The sequence below is a fragment of the Convolutriloba macropyga genome, chromosome 3 (genome assembly GCF_964194025.1).
Source record: "Convolutriloba macropyga chromosome 3, txConMacr16.3, whole genome shotgun sequence".
In the NCBI taxonomy this organism is placed as follows: Eukaryota; Metazoa; Xenacoelomorpha; order Acoela; family Convolutidae; genus Convolutriloba; species Convolutriloba macropyga.
Window position 1 is genome coordinate 26,733,531 of NC_134470.1, and position 17,688 is coordinate 26,751,218.

A 17,688-nucleotide genomic window follows, 5' to 3' on the forward strand; every position below is an offset into this window, starting at 1 on the left:
ACTTCCTTGGAAAGTGTAGGTTGAGTTCCAAAAAATGTTCAGTTATAAAAGAAAATGAAAATGACACCAAAATATCAAAAGGTTTTTTTAAGCAAAAATGTTCTGAAGAAGCATTTCGATTTGAGCTCAACATTTGCAACCATTAGCGTAATTATTTTTTTTCATTTTCTCAAGCAATCAAAAACAATAACTCTTGATGTTAATATATTGAGGAAAAACTATTACTAGATCTTAGAAAATTTCAGAAATGTAAAATTTCAGAAAATTTCAAATTTTCAGAGAGTGCAATTGTTGCATAAAGTATTCTTGCCAGTACCTGAAAAAAGCTGTACTTGATCAACATAAATTTTTCTTGATAGATTTCTGGAGCAAGAAAGAGATTACCGAGTTCGAGAACTTAAGACCAGTTGATATAATAATTAGCACACTGTAATAATTAGCAAATCTTTATAGTTGCTGCGCCTGATTATACCCCTATCATCTCATACGAGCATGCTAACGACGCAAACATAAATCAGCACATTTAATTCCGCATTTTCCATCTGTCAGTTACTCATTGCAAAACTTTTCAATCTTTCAGTCAACAAAATACTACCAATTATTTACAAACTATATATATGGTCAATTTCTGGAAAGCTTGTGCTAGTCAAGCTGTTGCCAAAATCAGCTCTTAGCAATTTGTTCTCTTCCTAAATCTTAAACCTCTTTTAGCTAAAATAACACACTTTTGAAAAAGTTGTGCTTTTAGGCCTCGGTATGTACTTTGCGTTTTTATTCACTGTGGCAAATGTCTGAGCCCCAGAATGAGTAAAATGCTCGCTACCCTCTCTGCCTGAAATTGGCACCTTCCCCAGCCGCTTATCCTTTACTGTTGGCCATAGTCTTTAAGCGATGGTGTTCTCGCTGCTTAATAAATCCTCTCTACTTATCGATCGTTGTTTAATAATAATCATAATAATAATAACATGCGTAGATTAAAAGATAATCATTAATTTTCTCCTGCTCATTTCTTAACCTCTCATTCAGGTGTAGAATAACAGTAAACAATTTAGATACGATCAGTGCACCAAAATTGGTAATCAAAATTGTGACTATCAAAATGTTGTTTATCAGCGCACAAATATCATTGTTTAAGAGAAGTAAAGACTCAAGGATTACACGAGGTTTTAGAAAAAATATTTATTGGTAGCCTGTCTGTATTCCAAAAGCTGAGTTGATTCCGCTGCCAATAGAATTGACTTTTCTTCTTATGAAATTAAAAACTTCTCGTGGCTTGTAAGTTCTTATAATATTGATCCTGCTTGTTTTCTCCACTACGATAAAAATAACTTCCTTCTTAAATTAACATGCTTTTGTTGAGTAATTTCCAGAAATTTATGTTCTGTGCACCTAAGAAATTATGATTTGTCAGCGCGCAGTCACGCGCGTGCCTCGCTCAAAACCGCAATGACTATCATATATGCTAAAAAATTTTAATAATTTTAAACAGAGCTAGGGTCCGTTGTTGCAGGAAATAAAAATCCTTTTCGCACTCCTCGTACTGAGTATTGGATGGTGAAACGAATAATAGATAATAGATATAACCAAGCAGCACTTTCTTACAAGTAGATTTTTATCTTTTTTTTGATTTATACGACTTTAATCGCGTATTTTCAGTACCTTTTCTGCTTTTAACATTGTGTAAAATTTGATCTGATAAACGTTTTGAGTCGGCGTTTAATTACGTATAACATGAGAGCTATCTTCAGATCTTCTTAAATCTCTCGTTAAGCGACTGACAACAATCGGATTCATTTTGTTCCAGTGAATAACATTTTAAAATGTGCGGTTTTTGCATTTTGGTCTACCGAAAATAGGCATTTCTTAGTACAGCAACTTCACAAACAGTTCAACAACAAGGTGGTTTTGGCAAACTTTCTAGTTTTTGGGTGAAATTTAAAATAACCTCCTTTAAAAATTTAGGTTAATAATTTTTGCACAAAGCATGTATGACGAGGACAAATCATGCTGTGCGAGGTAAAAAAAATCCGGGTGCGAGGGAAAAATCATTCTCCAAAAGGCTGCCGCGTTTTCTCAGTTAAAGTAAATTTTGATTTTAAAAATCCTCAGCTCCTTCAAATACTCGACTTTCGTTAAACTTAATGCGTTCTGAGATTTCAAAACTGAATTTATGTTATTACATTACTCTTGATGTTCTTTTATGTTCCACATTGCTGAATACTGAAGCACAAACTGGATAGAGAAATACACATCATTGCAAAATTTTTGGGAGATATATATATATATATATATATATATATATATATATATATATATGTATATATATATATATATATATATATATATATATATATATAAATATATATATATATATATATATATATATATATATATATATGTGAGAGAGAGAGACACACACAGAGTGTCTGAGAGAGAGAGTGTGTGTGATGGCGCGTTAGTATGCGCCTGTGTGTGTGTGTGCTTATGTGTGATAAAGAGAGGGAGAGAGCAGCGATAGAGAGAGAGAGAGAGATAGAGAGAGAGAGAGAGAGAGCGAGAGAGAGAGGAATGAACAATTTATCGAACTTTCGTAACACCGAAATAGACTTTTCTAATTAGTACTTGTGGCAACTGTGAATGATAATTCAAACTGTCGCTGCTCATTAAAATTATTGAAAACAAGGTTTTTGCAAATGTGTTTCAGTCGAGCACCACAGAGAACATCAAGCGCGGCCAGACGAGGATGAACTTTGCGTGGCTAGATGGGACCATAACCAGGATAGACAAATTTACAGACAGGAGCTACTGGTCATTTGCCATGCTCTTATGTGCTGTGCTACTCGGACTAGAAAGGTATGCAAAGACACCACTTCTGACTATTTATTTAAAATTTATTAAGAATGTTCATTCTTCGTCACAACTCTTCTGGAAGATTTTTGAAGTATGGAAGGTTAAGGAAGATTATTTCAAAAACCATTTTTCTAGCTACAAGTAAAACCAAAAAGAAGTCAGAAAAACAAAAGGTGAAAAACCTGTTATAAGAAATCAAAACCTGAACACATTTTTTGTTTGTTTTTAATTGCTCTCAAACGAAGTTTTTAGCAATTATATTAGTCCTTTGCTCGACCAATTTTTGTCTGACCCTTTCGCTTTACGTCTTCACAAACGGGCTGAACAGGTAACGTCCGGAGTGCAAAAAGTTCGCTTAGAAATTTTCGGCTTCCTATGCTCTAAATATCTGATTCACCGAAACTGTATTGGAGAGATTAATTTACAGTGTGAAGGGCGGCTCTTAGAGTTTGACTCCCTAACCCACTCCCTATATCCACCCCATACCCCCCGCGTACCCCCACCTCCACATGCCCCCTGAGTCCCCCACCCACATGCGCCCCTCCCCCTCCCCCCTCCGAGCTCAAACCACGCACCTTTAATTAAGCTGAAGATAGGCTCCCTTAACTGTAGCTATAGCAAATGATGAAGCCAACCGCTCGCCAGTCGTATGAGAGCAATTCGCCCGACGTAAATCAGTCTGTTCTGTTTCCAGAAATTTGCGAAAAAAAAATCTCCGGTTCTGCTTTCTGGTTAAACTCAGACTGGTCCTGACAGAGACGCAGAGTGAACGATTCCTACATACCTGCAGCTTCTCAAACTAAAAATTTATGCAAAAATATTTTTTTTTGTTAAATATCAGATACTATTAATGGCGTAATAGAGAGTTCAGATTGAGATTTCATTCCAATATCTGTGTGAAGATGAGTTCTTACTTAACCATAGCTTTATGTTGGTAATAGCTTGATCAATCGTTGCTGGTAAAAAAGGAATCGGTAAAAAAGCAGTGCTGCTTACGAACAGAGCAGTCTGAAATATGGGGATTAATAAGAAAAGGGCCTTTGTGGCTTAATACTGTTGCGCTGCGATTCATCAGAGACCACAATTAATTAAATTTTAACTGTTGCTGCGGAAGGCTTCTAGCCGACCATTTCACAGGCTTGGTCAAAATGGAATCTGATCTCATTAACTGTAATATTTTTCAAAGAATGTTATTCAATGATTGAATGATTAAATGAACTTCCGATAATGTGAACTTCAAAGTATCTGAATTTGCAGGTGCTACTCTATCATAACACGAGCAAAACATCAGAGTCAGAAGTACAACAGTAGAAGGAAGAAGAAGAGCAAGACTAAATGCAAGCCAACAAACCAGACCCCAACAGTCACTCTACCTCTAGTCAACTACTACCATAATCACAACAACAACACTAACAATAACAACAATAATAACAACAGCAACAGCCATAGTCACATCAATCATCACAACCATAACCATGGCTACAACGACCACAATCATCATATATCAATTGATGACCATCGAGATATCAGCATGCAATCCAGAGGAACTTTACTCTTACACCAAAACAACCCCGATAACATCATCACCTTGAACACGTAAAACCCAGTCCGGTCCACAATTGTTTTCCGGATAACCACCAGTTGTTTCGGATCATTATATGTAGAATATGACATGCTTCGACAATGTTATGAAATTCTATTGCGAGCTGCAACAATTTTCAATGAAGTCAAACTTAATGAAATTTAATCACGCGATAGTCATATTAAGGTGTGACCCGTTCGGCTAATATATGAAAAATATACAGTATTGCAGCAATTTCGAAGCTTAAGAGAGCATAATATGCTTAATAATAACTTTAAAATTTTTCCTAAGCTTCAAACGACATTCATTAGAGACATATGTTAGAGAGCAGATCTCATGAATTTGACAATTTTAAGAAAATTTGCTCGAGTCTGTAAATGGATTCCATTTTGTATATTAATAGGTTCCTCATTAAGCGTGCCCTTATTAACCTAAATTCTCGAAAAACGAAATTAGATTACCTTTCTTAGCTCGAAAGGGGTGACAGGAACCAAATACAACCTTTTAATGATTGTGTTTTTAAAGAGCTTCTATGATATTCTTAGCCTCTCTGGTTATTTAAAATTAACGGTAATATATCGGGTATATTTTGGGTGTTTTTTTGGATTGGGTATTTTGGCATTAATGAATATGTTTGGTTCTAACACCCTAAAACAACTGTTGTGTCTCAATGGCGCATATTTCTCCGTTGTAGAAACAAATTCAACTCATAACAGGCACCCCAAAATAATTAAGTTCACATTTTATAGAGTTTTCAATTTTTGAAAAAAAAACTACTGAATTCGGCATAATTCAATTTATGTCACAACTCAGCAACTTTTGTTCCGAAATTGCTTCAGTCTTTGTTCAACAGTTGGTTAAAAAATATCCAGTGTTTACTTTACTGAAATTAGATGATTTAATTAGATTATATGTTTATACCCAAAAGCCTATTTTTCTTCCTATGTCATAGTTGTTTGCTCGCAGTTTCCTATTTTATTGAATCAATTTTGTATTCCATGCTCAGACAGTTTTTTTTTCAGTTCTCACAGCCAGACGGCGAATTGTGTCTGTAAACAAAGAGAGGAAAAATAAAGCTCTTCAAAACACAGCAAGTGATCCATCGGCGCAGATTTTTCCAGACTGCTTTCTTGTGTTATAGCTTTGACTAAAAAGTGGCAATATTATACAAAAGAAAGATTTCAACATGACGCAAAATCATCAAATGTGTCTGAATTAGTCCAGGATGGGCCGACAAAGTTATGTTAATTGAATGTTTTTGCACCAAGCTGTTTGATCTCATTGTAAACCTGAACTAAATTTTCAAAAAGGGAGAAAATTACTAGCTACTAAACACAGAAATCGTAACGCTATGTGTGTTTCTTTAAAAGGAGGGGGTTTAACAAATAAAAGAAAATGGACACAAAAATCATCTCAGATTAAAGGTTTTGAGACAATAATTAGTGAGCATTGGTGAAAATGGATCTTCGGAGCATTTTCGTTACAATAGAGGAAGCGTTTCTGTTTTTGTGTTTCTTAAAGAAAATTTGAGCAATTAATTGTTCTTGAACATTGCAGCTTTTTTTAACCTTAAACCAGTCTTGGTAGCCAAATACAAGTCATGCAATCAGATCGAAGAATCTTTGCAGCCGTGTACCAGATCAAATCATCATCCCTGTGCCAATAATCAAAAGAGATATGGTTTTCAAGAACTCACAGGGGATAAAAATTTATCAATATTCTTCGAAAGAAACTCAAGTTTCCCAAATTATGCTTCATATGCTAGAAAATGCGAACTATGTAGGAATTCGTGCCACTGACTGCAAAAGAACAGCAAATAGATAAAGCTATATCTTATTTGACCTAAATGAGTCATTTGGTGAATTTTACTTTGGTAAAGTAAAAAGCTTTTAGAAGATTGAGAGAGAGAGAGAGAGCAACCGAAGGTAAATTGTGCATAAGATGAGCTTTACATAGATTGACAAGAAGCTCTACTTGTTCAACGTATACATGGCAAGAAAAATGAAGCCTCGAGGAACAGGAATGAACGTGAGAACGGCTTATAAGAGATGCCTACGTCCGAGAACTTATGAACAGTTAGTGTAAATGAGTACCACACTAGGCCTGCAAGTATGAAATGCTGGTTCGCATCCAGTACTGGTCCATTTTCATAGTAGCTGCGCTTGCATAGATACCCTAATAAAAGCAATAATTGTCATTTTTTTAAACTAGCTCCAACAAGGATGCGTTTTCTCGTAAATTAAAAAAAGGGGGTTTTGTGGATAAAATTTGTGCTTTGGTCTTCATAATTTCCAATATTTGCTATTATCAGTATTTCCACAAAACTAACCAATGAATAAGCAATGAATTTACAATTTATTAAATTGGTCAAACTTTCACATAACAAACGGGAAACAAATCTGCGTTTTTATGATCAAATTTGATTACCAGCGCTGAGTCCGGTAAATGTGGTGAGAAAATATTACTGCATTTTGTGCTGCATTCTGCATTCAAAGCTGAAAGTTACTATTGGATTTAGTGCTGGAAGTTCCTGGCGCTTTCTACTAAAATTTTATTCTGTTTGTGCAAAACCTAAACCTTACTTGCGTTATTAGATGTTCATGGGGGAAACAAATTAAAAAATAACACTGAAAAAATTAGACGTTGGAACAATTTTTCACTGTTTACCTGCTCTAAGCCAACTAGAATCAATTTTCTAAGTGTAATATGACTTATAGCAGAATTACCCAGATAGAACTCATTAAAAATAACTATGAGGAATTTTAAGGAAGCAAACAAAATTTAAAAAACATTTCGAGAAATTTCCAAAAAAAAAAACAAGTAATAACAGTTCAAAAAGCAATTTGATATTTCAAAAGCACAAAACTAAATCTGTTTTATGTGAGTTTAAAATTGCGTTTTCAGAGCACCTCTTTGCGAGGCACTACACAAATATTATCCCTCTAGACTATACATCTCTAGAGTTTATACGCAAAAATCATCGTGACAGAAAAAAATGTTTAAAGTTTAATATTTTTTTTGAACGAAACAACCAATTTATTCGAAAAACTTAGAGGAAATTAACGAAAAATTCCCGTTTTGATTTTTTTTCCTAGTGAAATATCAGGCAATCAAGACAACTTCTTTTGAGGTTTGCGGCTTCCATTGCTAACCATGTAGCGCTGAATTTCATTCACTTAAAACTATGAGGTTTTCGTCTATTAGATGTCAAACAAAATACAGGTTTTCCTAAGACGAATAAATAGCAGACACCGATGCAATCTTTATTGCAAAAGCTACATAAGTCCTTCAAAATATTTGAACTTCTTACAAAAACTTTAAAAATGAGAGTTTGGATATTTTGAGTTTTGTGGCTCAACAAGAACTCAGCAAAAACTTCATTTAACCTGAATCAGATTTGTTATTTGAGAGATTACGAGACAAAAGTACCTTAGATTAAAATTTTAATGCTGGCTTCTTGTTAGCTTTTTATTAACCTTCATAAACTATTTGCTTACCTAAAAAAAACGGTGATTTTTCATAAAAAATTTATAGCAAGTTTAAAATTTCACACGTTGAAATTGAAGTTTCTTAAAAAAAACTACTGACAACTCTTGCACAGTTTTCAACAAAGTTTTATAATTTTGTGAAAAAGTTCTGTTTTTGTGGAAAAGTTATGCCCTGCTTTTGAAAACTGGTTGATCTTTTGAAGGTTTTCAAGTTTTACCAATAAAAATCTTGGAATACGTTTGCTCAATTTGAAGGAGTTACAACAAAATGGACTCCAAAATTTTTAATTATTGCGTTTTCCAAATACTGTAAAGGTGAAAAAGCAATGTTTGCGATTTGCCATGACATCAAGGAACAATACTCTGTTACTCGAAAACTTTCAGTTTCAGGAACTGCATTTGAAGTTTTAATCAGGAACTCATGCTTTTTTGGCAAAATTTGTATTTTTAGAAAACAGTTGTTTTGTTCGGCTTCAAAAATTCTCTTCACTTGGCTTTTTTCAACATGTCTGTCTTTCTTTTTTATGAACCCATGACATTTTGAACTATTGCAATACTCTAATTTTCATGTGAACTACACAACAAATAGTGTTAAAGTGATACATGAGATTCGGGGGAAAATGACGTAATTGAAAAAGCGTAGTTACACGCTTGTCAATTTTACACCATCATCTCAGCTATTGTCTAGTGGTTTTTCTCGTGATTCACAGACAAAATGTCGTAAGCAAATCTCTTTTTCGTGTAACAAATCCGGTTTTTCGCGTAAAAAACTTACAATAGTCTAATGTGGAAACACACGAATACTCGCATTATTCGTATGATCCCTCATGGTTAGTTACAACTTTTCTTTTGCGTGCCCACACATGAGAGTATAAATATTTTCCATCTGGGACCGTTTTCAGTTTTTATCTGTTTGTCGCCAATTGGATTACAGTATTCGTCGGAGGCCCACTTTATTTAAAAATTTTTTTTGATGTAACCGAGACAAAGAAATGCTATAAGAAATCCGACACTCTAGCTACTGACAAATTGTAAATTCCCCTTTTTTATCAAATCAGTCTAAGAACAAAATTGTTCCGAAACCAACTATCTCAACCTGAATAAAACAATTTTCATGTTTTTGATAGCCTACAACCCAAAAGAATAGGTCACAACATTAGAATTCGTGTGTTACAGAAAACACAGGTTTTGGTTGGTCGTTTTCTTAATGATTTTGTGACTAATCAACAAAACTCCCAAATAAAACTCGGAGAAAATTCCTTATACCCTCAATCACACAAAAAAATCGTGTAATTAATCATCACACGGGGGAAAATTTCTTATGTGAAAACACATGAGACGCATTTTTCACATGAATACTTCTATGAATAGTCATCACACGACAAAAAAATTGTTTTCGTTTCACAGGAGCCCGGGTCGAGATGTCAGCGCCAATTCAGCGCGTTAATTTCTAAGAAGTGCGCTGAATGTGCTAAAATTATGTAAAAAATGAGCTGAACTTTGTAAGAAATGTTGTCAAATTTCAGCGCATTTCTTAAAATTATTTAGTGGATTGAAACGCTTTTTGACAACGATTCCTCAATTTTGAACCATTTAGTTTTCCTTATATAACGATCATTTTTTTCATAAAAAATGCGCTGAAAAGCTCTGAAAATCTATACGAAATGCGCTGAATTTTCAGCGCATTTCTTACATAATTTCAGCGAATTTCTTCTTAAACTGTCTATTAATATAAAATTAAATTAAATAGGAAGAAGTGCAGGAATATTTGGCGCAGTGGATTGGGTGAAGGCTGCGGCACCGTAGAGCAGGGTTCGATTCTCAGTGAAATCGTTTTTTTGAAAACTCAGCGGTTTTCAGCGCGTTTCTTGCAAAGTTTCAGCGCATTTCAGCACTAGAGAGTTTTAGAGTGAAGCATGAATTGTGAAAATCTCCACTCCGACGCCATCTGGTGGGAAAACTAAGCCAAGAATGAAGGTGAGCGGATTCGGAACATACTTTCAATTGCGCATTACCGAACCTCCTTTGTTCGTTTTAAATTGCCTAGTCATTTGCAGCATACCACTTCAGCTGCCTTTCCTGTGCCCTAAGTACTGTAATCTGAGTGTCGTATTTCTAAAACAATTTAGAAGTGGGGGGAGGGGAGGGGGAGTTTGATAGTTAAAACATGCGTTTGCTTGATAGTTTAAAAAAAATGATTCAAAAAAGAACGAGGAAGACGGGTACAGTGTGTTCACTAACAGTTTTCCAGTGCGCCAGAAGCCAAACATTGCATAAAAATTGAAATTAAAATTTCACATCTGAATCCACAACCTTGGATATGTATTTAACAATATTCACGAATACTAAATCAGCAGGCCGGCCAGTTTTATTAAATTCAGTCTATTGTTGATTTCAGAATGCGCGGTGCATTTTCCAATGAGGGTCGGAATTTGGTCACTGATTACTTAAAAAACAACTTCTAGGTAGTTAGAGCATTTTTTTCATTTTTTCCCATCATTATAAACTTCATTTTTTGCCTATATTAAAACAGATGAAACCTGAACAAAATTTTGTTTTGACAAATCTTAGATGCAAAATTGCGCACGTTTTTTGTAACTTGAGATGGTAATAGATTATGGAGGGAAGCTATTTACTTAAAAAACTGATTAGTAAACATAGAAATTTGAATTTGATGAAGTGAAGTTATTGGCTAGAAAACTGCTTCATTGCTCTCTTTATGATTTGCATGGCCAGTAGAGCGTTGAATTTAAATTAATTGTTCTAATTGGCCGTTGAAAATTTAACAAAACAGTCCAATTTTTTGTCGAAAAAGCAAAACAGTTGTAAAGGATACAAGAAAACACCTGTGGTAATCAGCAACAAGTCAGCAGTTTTTAATTAGCATTGTTCAATTATATCAAAATGAAAGATAAGTTTAAGTAATCAGTTATCAGCGTACTTTAAGTTAATTTTATCAAACTCGATGATTAAGAAAACAATTTTTTAGTAATAGTTACGAAGCCACATTTTATTCTTGAGGAAAATGACGGGCATTTTTTGTCCGCCACTTTCAAGACTCAAACTGGTGGTGCCATCCAAGAGCTACGCAATTGCGTAGCGAGTGTTTTTGAAACACTCGCTAAGATTTTTACGTTCTCATTAAAGGTTTACCTTTGCGACAAAAACTTTCTTATTGCTCAATATTTTTTGCGCGATAAGAAGTTAAATCAAGATTTCTTGAAGTTTTGTCACAGCTTTAGGCTTGATTTGGGATATAATTAAATCACGATTTTTTTTTTCAAGAACAGAAAAAAAACATTTAAATTCTCTGGAAAATTTTGTGTTCTCACCAGCGTTAAAAGTGAAAGTTTTATGCTTATTGGATTGAACGATGTTCCTCAACTTCGCAAAAGTATGCATTTGTGGTCCCTTTGCACCCCGCAGCTAAAAAATCATTTGATAGATTTGTTTATTTTAAGGAACTGAAAGCATTTATTTTTTTCTAGAAACTTTTCGCTCAAGGCTACCGAATCTTTTAATGATATGAGAACTCAAGGTTGCGTCTGACATAAAGTTTAAAAGCTGCATACAAATGCGAGCTCAATTTTTGAGGAAAATGTGTTTTGGATGCAAAAATACCAACCCATTCTAGTCAAAAATGAGCCCCACTATCTCTCAAACTATGAAAATAAGAATAGACAACTGATAGAAAATATCAAAAATTTTGATATGAAAATCTTTTGTAAAAACCAAATAAAATCTTTAAAACTTCTTGGAACAGAATAGCCAGGCCATTTGCACGATCTGAGCATAACAACAATTTTGCTTTTTGGGGTAAAAAGGTGGCTGAACTCCATTCTGAGATGCCTGAAACCCCTCCATATACCTCCATCTATGCCCATATATGATCCCTAGGATGCTAATATAGCGTTTGGTATCATTTGGCATCAGTTTATTTTGAAAAATTTTGTTAAAATCATTCTACATTGCGAGTTTCTTATTATAACATTTTCCTGCTATGTTGGTTCTGACTTGGTGAGCAGCTTGCTGGTTTTTCAGAACTCGTGACCAACTTTTATCAGACCGCAGTCGCCATTTAGTTAATAGTTTTGCACTATCGGCTTTGCATCACTCTCTTCTTATTTTGCTTAAGAGGACAATCACTGGACATATCTAGTTTCCTTTTGATGCTACACTTGAGTCAATAAAACTGCCTATTTTTCTTACTCAGAGTTTAGCAAACACTTTCTTTCCGCGTAGACATGATCCAATGAAGGCAGTTTTGCCCAAAAAGACGGATTTTTGCAAACAGAAACACAGATGTGATTATTTTTGCAATTTTTAACTTTTATATTATTTATTGATGTTTTTTTTGCAAACATGGAGACATATTTTTCAGAACATCCAAACTTCCAGTTTATTTAAGCCGGCATTTGCCAATAAGTCACGAAACTTCAAAGAAAATGCTAACAAAAATGACAAAGAGACTAGAGGCATTGAAACTGGGACGAACAAAGATATAACTTCGATTCCAGTTATAAGAAGACAACTGGAGCCACTCTACTGAAAGAGTTGAGAATGATAGTGAGCAGACTGTGCCTTTTATCCTGATTCTCAAGTGTCAAGTGGGAGCTGAAGTCTTTTTGACCTTGCGGAGACTTGTAACATTTGCGGTTCACTCAAGGTCAAGCGTCAGTTTGTTTGTTTACTTTTTTAACGAAATCTTTTTGATTTACACGACAAAATGTAAACAAAATATTTATTTGAAAACGGCTAGAAGCTCGAGAAACTTGTTGCGGTAATAGTTTTGCAAAATATTTACTGAAACTTTGTTGTATATCATTTATCATTATTTGCCAGTTGACCAAGATACGCCGGCCGGATAATCAGCACTGAATCCTCAATTTTCATATCTGTATTTTTAATATAATCGTAACATAAGAATTGTCAGGATCGATTTGTTAGATTGATTTGCCCCCTGATTTTTTTTAAAAAATTGCATAGTAAAATCGGGGGAGGCGGAAGGGGGTCAATCTATGAAATCAATCCTGACAACGTACAATCGAAAATGAAAATTCATAATTCAGCGCTGATTTACTGTGTTGATATGATCCGTGTTGTCTATGAAATCGATACTGATCAGACTGCCACGGCCCTACGCCATGGTATTATTGCATTCTATGCAAAAACAGTAAACAGCATTCAACTAAAGCCATTATAATTCCCGTGACCGTCATTACCAAAAGTGAGGTTTTGCAGACATAGCTTTTTCATTAGATAAGTTTTCGAGATTTTATTCCTTATTGTTGCGACCCTCTTGAGGGGGTAGGAACTATATACTCAAATGGGTTTTTTTTTGTTCGGACAATTTTGACCGATCGATATATTCATCGTACAGAGTTGTGAGTGCTATCATTAAAAAGCCCGTCAAGCGTGGAATATCAAATTAAAAAGATTTTTTGAATTTAGTTTTCTACAGTGATTTATCGTGGTTTAAATTTTTGTGAATATTAGACCAATTTGCCCTATTTATATTCACATTTTCGTCAATTTTGCTAAAATATACAAAAATTGTTTAAAATAGTACTGTTGGTTTTATTTCAAAAGACAAAAAAGTATTGTTGACTATTTTGATTTAACTTTTGTGGCTAAAATGTTAGCCAAGTATTTAAAAATTCAGCCTTTTTCATCAAAAACTGCCCGAAATAGGCTTCTTCAGTCCATTTTGATTAAATTTACCGGAAATGTACACCTAAAAACAACTAACACAATCTTACTATACTTCAAAGGGAGCCAGGGCTGCTTCCCCATCCATTAAGAGTAGTCTGGAACTAAAACTTTGTTGTTTTTTGCTAACTTTACTCTACGATTATCGAAAACGCAGCATTTATTTTTGATCTTTTAACTTAAAAATTATCTAGATATAAAACATTCGAAACAATGGTTTTGTTAATGGACGAACAGCAAATGCAAGACTGGTTTTTGTCCAATCTTGCAGTGTTACAATCCAAAAATAATTCGGATTGTAGTCAGACGGTCTTTTTGTTTTATAGAAAAAACTCGACCCTTTTCTTTGTTAATTGAAGAACGGGATAATTAAAATCAAAGCTCACATTTGATAGGTCCAATTGGCTTCCTAAAGAGTTCCAACTTAGTGTGTCTAGTTTCTTTACTTGAACAATTATGGTTCTTTTGACTTTCAAAGTTATTTGATTTATAAAAAATCAATGGCTTATTGAACTTTGCACCATTTTTCTCCCTATTTGGTCAACCTGTAGCTTATTGTCAGCAACGAAAGAAAGTTTCTTCTTGCTCTTCCTTCTACTGAAATAAAATTGAATCTTTTTGGTGGTTTTACGCGTTAGATTTTGGTTTTCTGTCTTTAATACTACTAGAATTCGCATTTTTTTATTATTAGGCTTCGGCCCATACTTCACGATTTTTTCTCGTCATAGCACATCATCCTATAATTGACAGTTCACATATTACATTATTGGCGTTGAAATTGAAGAACAATGGGACAAATAAAGGTAATAAGAGGCGTAGATTATGGTTTTTAACGGCTACGACTCCTCTTTCTCGAAGAACTTTTTTTCATATGTCTTTAAAAATCATTTTCACTTTGTCTTTTATGTCCTATGATTCCTCCTCGATTATGAGAGATCTGATAGGGTTTTTTTGACGATTTAACGAGCCTATATTCTGATTCTGAATTGATAGCTGATGGCTTTCACGACTTTGATAAAAAAATTGTTTTCAAAAGTTAAAAAAAAATCACTTTATCTTCGCATTTTTGTTTTTTTTTGTCTATTTGTGACTCTGTATCGTTAATTACAAGTCACGTAAGACTTTTTTTGTCAGGAGAAGCTGTAAGTGTACAAAATCTTGTTCTTTTTTAAAAAAATCGTTATGAATTTACTGGCTTCGACATGGGTTTTTCGCAAAAAAAGTAAACCAAGCCTTTTTATGGACTGGTACTATATCTTTTCAATTAAATACAAGTCATGTTGTTTAGTTTCAGATTTACCTGACGCTTTCTTGACTTTGTGATTAAGGTTTTTTTAAATGGATATAAAGTGTTGGATGTAATTAATGTTTGTTGTTGTAGTTTGATTTTGTCTTTCGTCTAGCCTCGTTCTTTATTAATGGCCTAACGCATCAATCTAATGCGGCGTTTTTTACTCCACCTGATTATTTGCGTTGGAGGCGATCTGCCTGTCCATAAATCTTTTTTTTAAATCCTTAAGTTTTTGTGTTGTTTTATCTGTTCCTCATTTGATAGACAATTATGCCAAAAATGAGATGAGCGGGGTCGGAACTTTGTGCGCGGACGCACATTACCGAGCCTCTTTGTTAGATAATTTCATTACCTTGCCTTCCAATCAGAAAAAAAACAATTGATCAGACAACGCTATAGATTTTCTCCTCTAATAAGACCGTCCACCGGAACTCGCTCTAGCTCTGATCCGATTGTCGTTCCCAGAATTTGCCCTTTGATCAATACGTCTAGTCGAGAGCTTTCCCTGAGATCAGACCGCGACTGACTTCTTTTGTCAGATTAAATTCATATGATGTAATCAATCGGTACTCTTCAAATTACTGAATGAGGAAAAAAATCCACCAGTAAAAGTTGAAAATTACATGTATATAAGAAATTTTAGAGATGGCGATTGTGCTTTACTTCCGCTGTTTGATTGATTAGAGCGTCAAAAATAAAGCCGCAAAAATATACTCAAATCGCCACAGTCAAGTTTGATCAAGCACATAACTAAAATCCGCGGCGCTGTGTTAAAACAAAGCATAAGTATTTGGGTTTCATGTGCACCATGCTCAAAGTAAACGACATTCGCGAGAGCCAACTTCCATTTACGTATATCTCTGCAGCGTCAAATTTTGAAGATAACGTTATAGAGAAAATTTGGGAATTCACGTCTTAACCACTTATAACGTATACTGCAATAAAGAGAGACAAGGAGGCTCAGTAATGTGCGTCCGCGCGTAATGTTCCGACCTCGGTCATCCACGTTTTGATTTAATTGTTTACCAAATGAGGAGGAGATAGAAATTCAACTATCGTTCAACAATTAACTAGGTGAAAACAATAATGCTGGATTAGAGGGGCGATGAGACTTTCCATTAATGAGATTACTGGTCAGGACAAACCAAAAGATTAAAAAAGCAAACGTTAATTACGACCAAAACTCGATGTCTATACATAAAGAACATTTCATAACAAACGAAAATCGAATCGGATAAAGCCTGAACTGAACAAATTAATCTGAACTTCATTAGATCTTCATTAGATAAGATATGTGACCTGTCAATAATGAGAATCGGTAACAGGCCGACAAAGAAAAGCAAAAGGGGCAAAGTTTTATAATATATTCCTGTTTCTGAAAACAACCAACCTCAAATTGATTCAAAACCAAAATGTAAGAACGCAAATCCATGAGGTTAAAGGTTCATCCATACCTCATCAGAAGCCATTGAGACCTGTCATTATCCATGATATGTCGGACGACAAGATTAACGAGAAAAACCGAAAAAAAAATTAAAAAACCTAAAAAGAATTTGGTGCCAAAACCGTTAACAGCTATTCGTGGAGAACATTGAAATTCTTCAAATTCAATCTTTTCGTTGCCAATCGGGCCACAGATTTGGTTGAAAAAGTGGCAGGGAAAAAATCTGAAACTGTTCGAGAAACTAGTTGTGCTATTTATAATGGAGACTGTATTGAGACTATCATTAAAACTGTAAGAAGTTGAAAACCATTAAAAACTTGATAATGACAAAAAGTTTTACATTTCTTCTTGAGTCTCGTTTGATTTTAATTGGGCCTTTTTTGTAAAGGGTTATTCTTAAAAAGACAACAAAAGAACCGCAAATTTTGACCAATGGCGAAAACTCATGAAATGCTTATGAGAATACTTTTATAATCTCACTGAACGCATCGGTCAAAGCATAACCAACGAATAAAAAATTTGTTGGAGCAACTGAAACATGATGAGCTTTGTCAAAAATGAGACTAAGTTCCTTGTCCACGACAATGAGAAGAAAGAATTGAAGAAAAAATTGGGAAGAAGAAAAAATTTTTCTGAAAAAAATAATTGAAAGTCATTGAAACCGTTAGCTATAAACTGAAATCAGTAGAATGATTCAATTAATCATCCCAAGGAGCTACTAACGCCATTGACAAGAAATTCTATTACGACAACAGAAAGAACATTTGGAAGCAAAAAAAGTGCTAACAAAATTTTGTGAGAGACCGGTTTTGCAGCCGTTAAAACAATACCTATTTGCTGCAATATTTAACAATGTTCGTGTACAATTTCTGTTTAATATCAGTTGAAGCTGTATGTATTGTAGCAATTTTAACTGGGAAAAATAACAACCTCAGTTATAGAAATTATGCAAAAATGACCATTAGTTAAATTCATATCCACTATAAAAAGTTTTTCCCTTGACTTGCCATACGATTTGCACTCTATACATTTTGGCTAAGCTACATGTTGACAGAAATTACATGAAAAATTGGCAAATTTCAAACTTTTTTGACGTTAAAATCAATAGTTTCAAAGTCATAACAATTCTCAATAAATAACAAAAGACAACTTGGTATAGGTTCATAGCTGTTACGAAACCCAATTAGATCTTCGATTAACAAAACAAACCAGATGGCTACAAAATGAATGACAAACGAGGTCAAAACAAAAGAAAGCAGTTAAAGTTTACGAAAACCCATCGTCAAAGACATAAATCTCTGAGCTTTTCTATGAAGAGATAATA

At 34.3% G+C, this 17,688-nt stretch overlaps 2 protein-coding genes across 5 annotated transcripts in view; both read left to right on the forward strand.

The window, feature by feature from the left end:
• The window catches only part of LOC142336113 (uncharacterized), a 104,801-nt gene extending 100,115 nt beyond the window's left edge, over positions 1–4,686 (forward strand). For all 4 annotated transcript variants that reach the window (XM_075384662.1, XM_075384663.1, XM_075384661.1 and 1 more), the window contains exons 6-7: positions 2,705–2,853; positions 4,108–4,686. In XM_075384662.1, coding sequence (XP_075240777.1) covers positions 2,705–2,853; positions 4,108–4,450 — 492 coding nt within the window. In that variant the 3' untranslated portion in view covers positions 4,451–4,686. The remainder of the gene's footprint in view (positions 1–2,704; positions 2,854–4,107) is intronic.
• Positions 1–17,688, forward strand: part of LOC142336116 (uncharacterized) — a 186,516-nt gene that overhangs the window by 101,937 nt on the left and 66,891 nt on the right. The gene's annotated exons all lie outside the window — the stretch shown is intronic.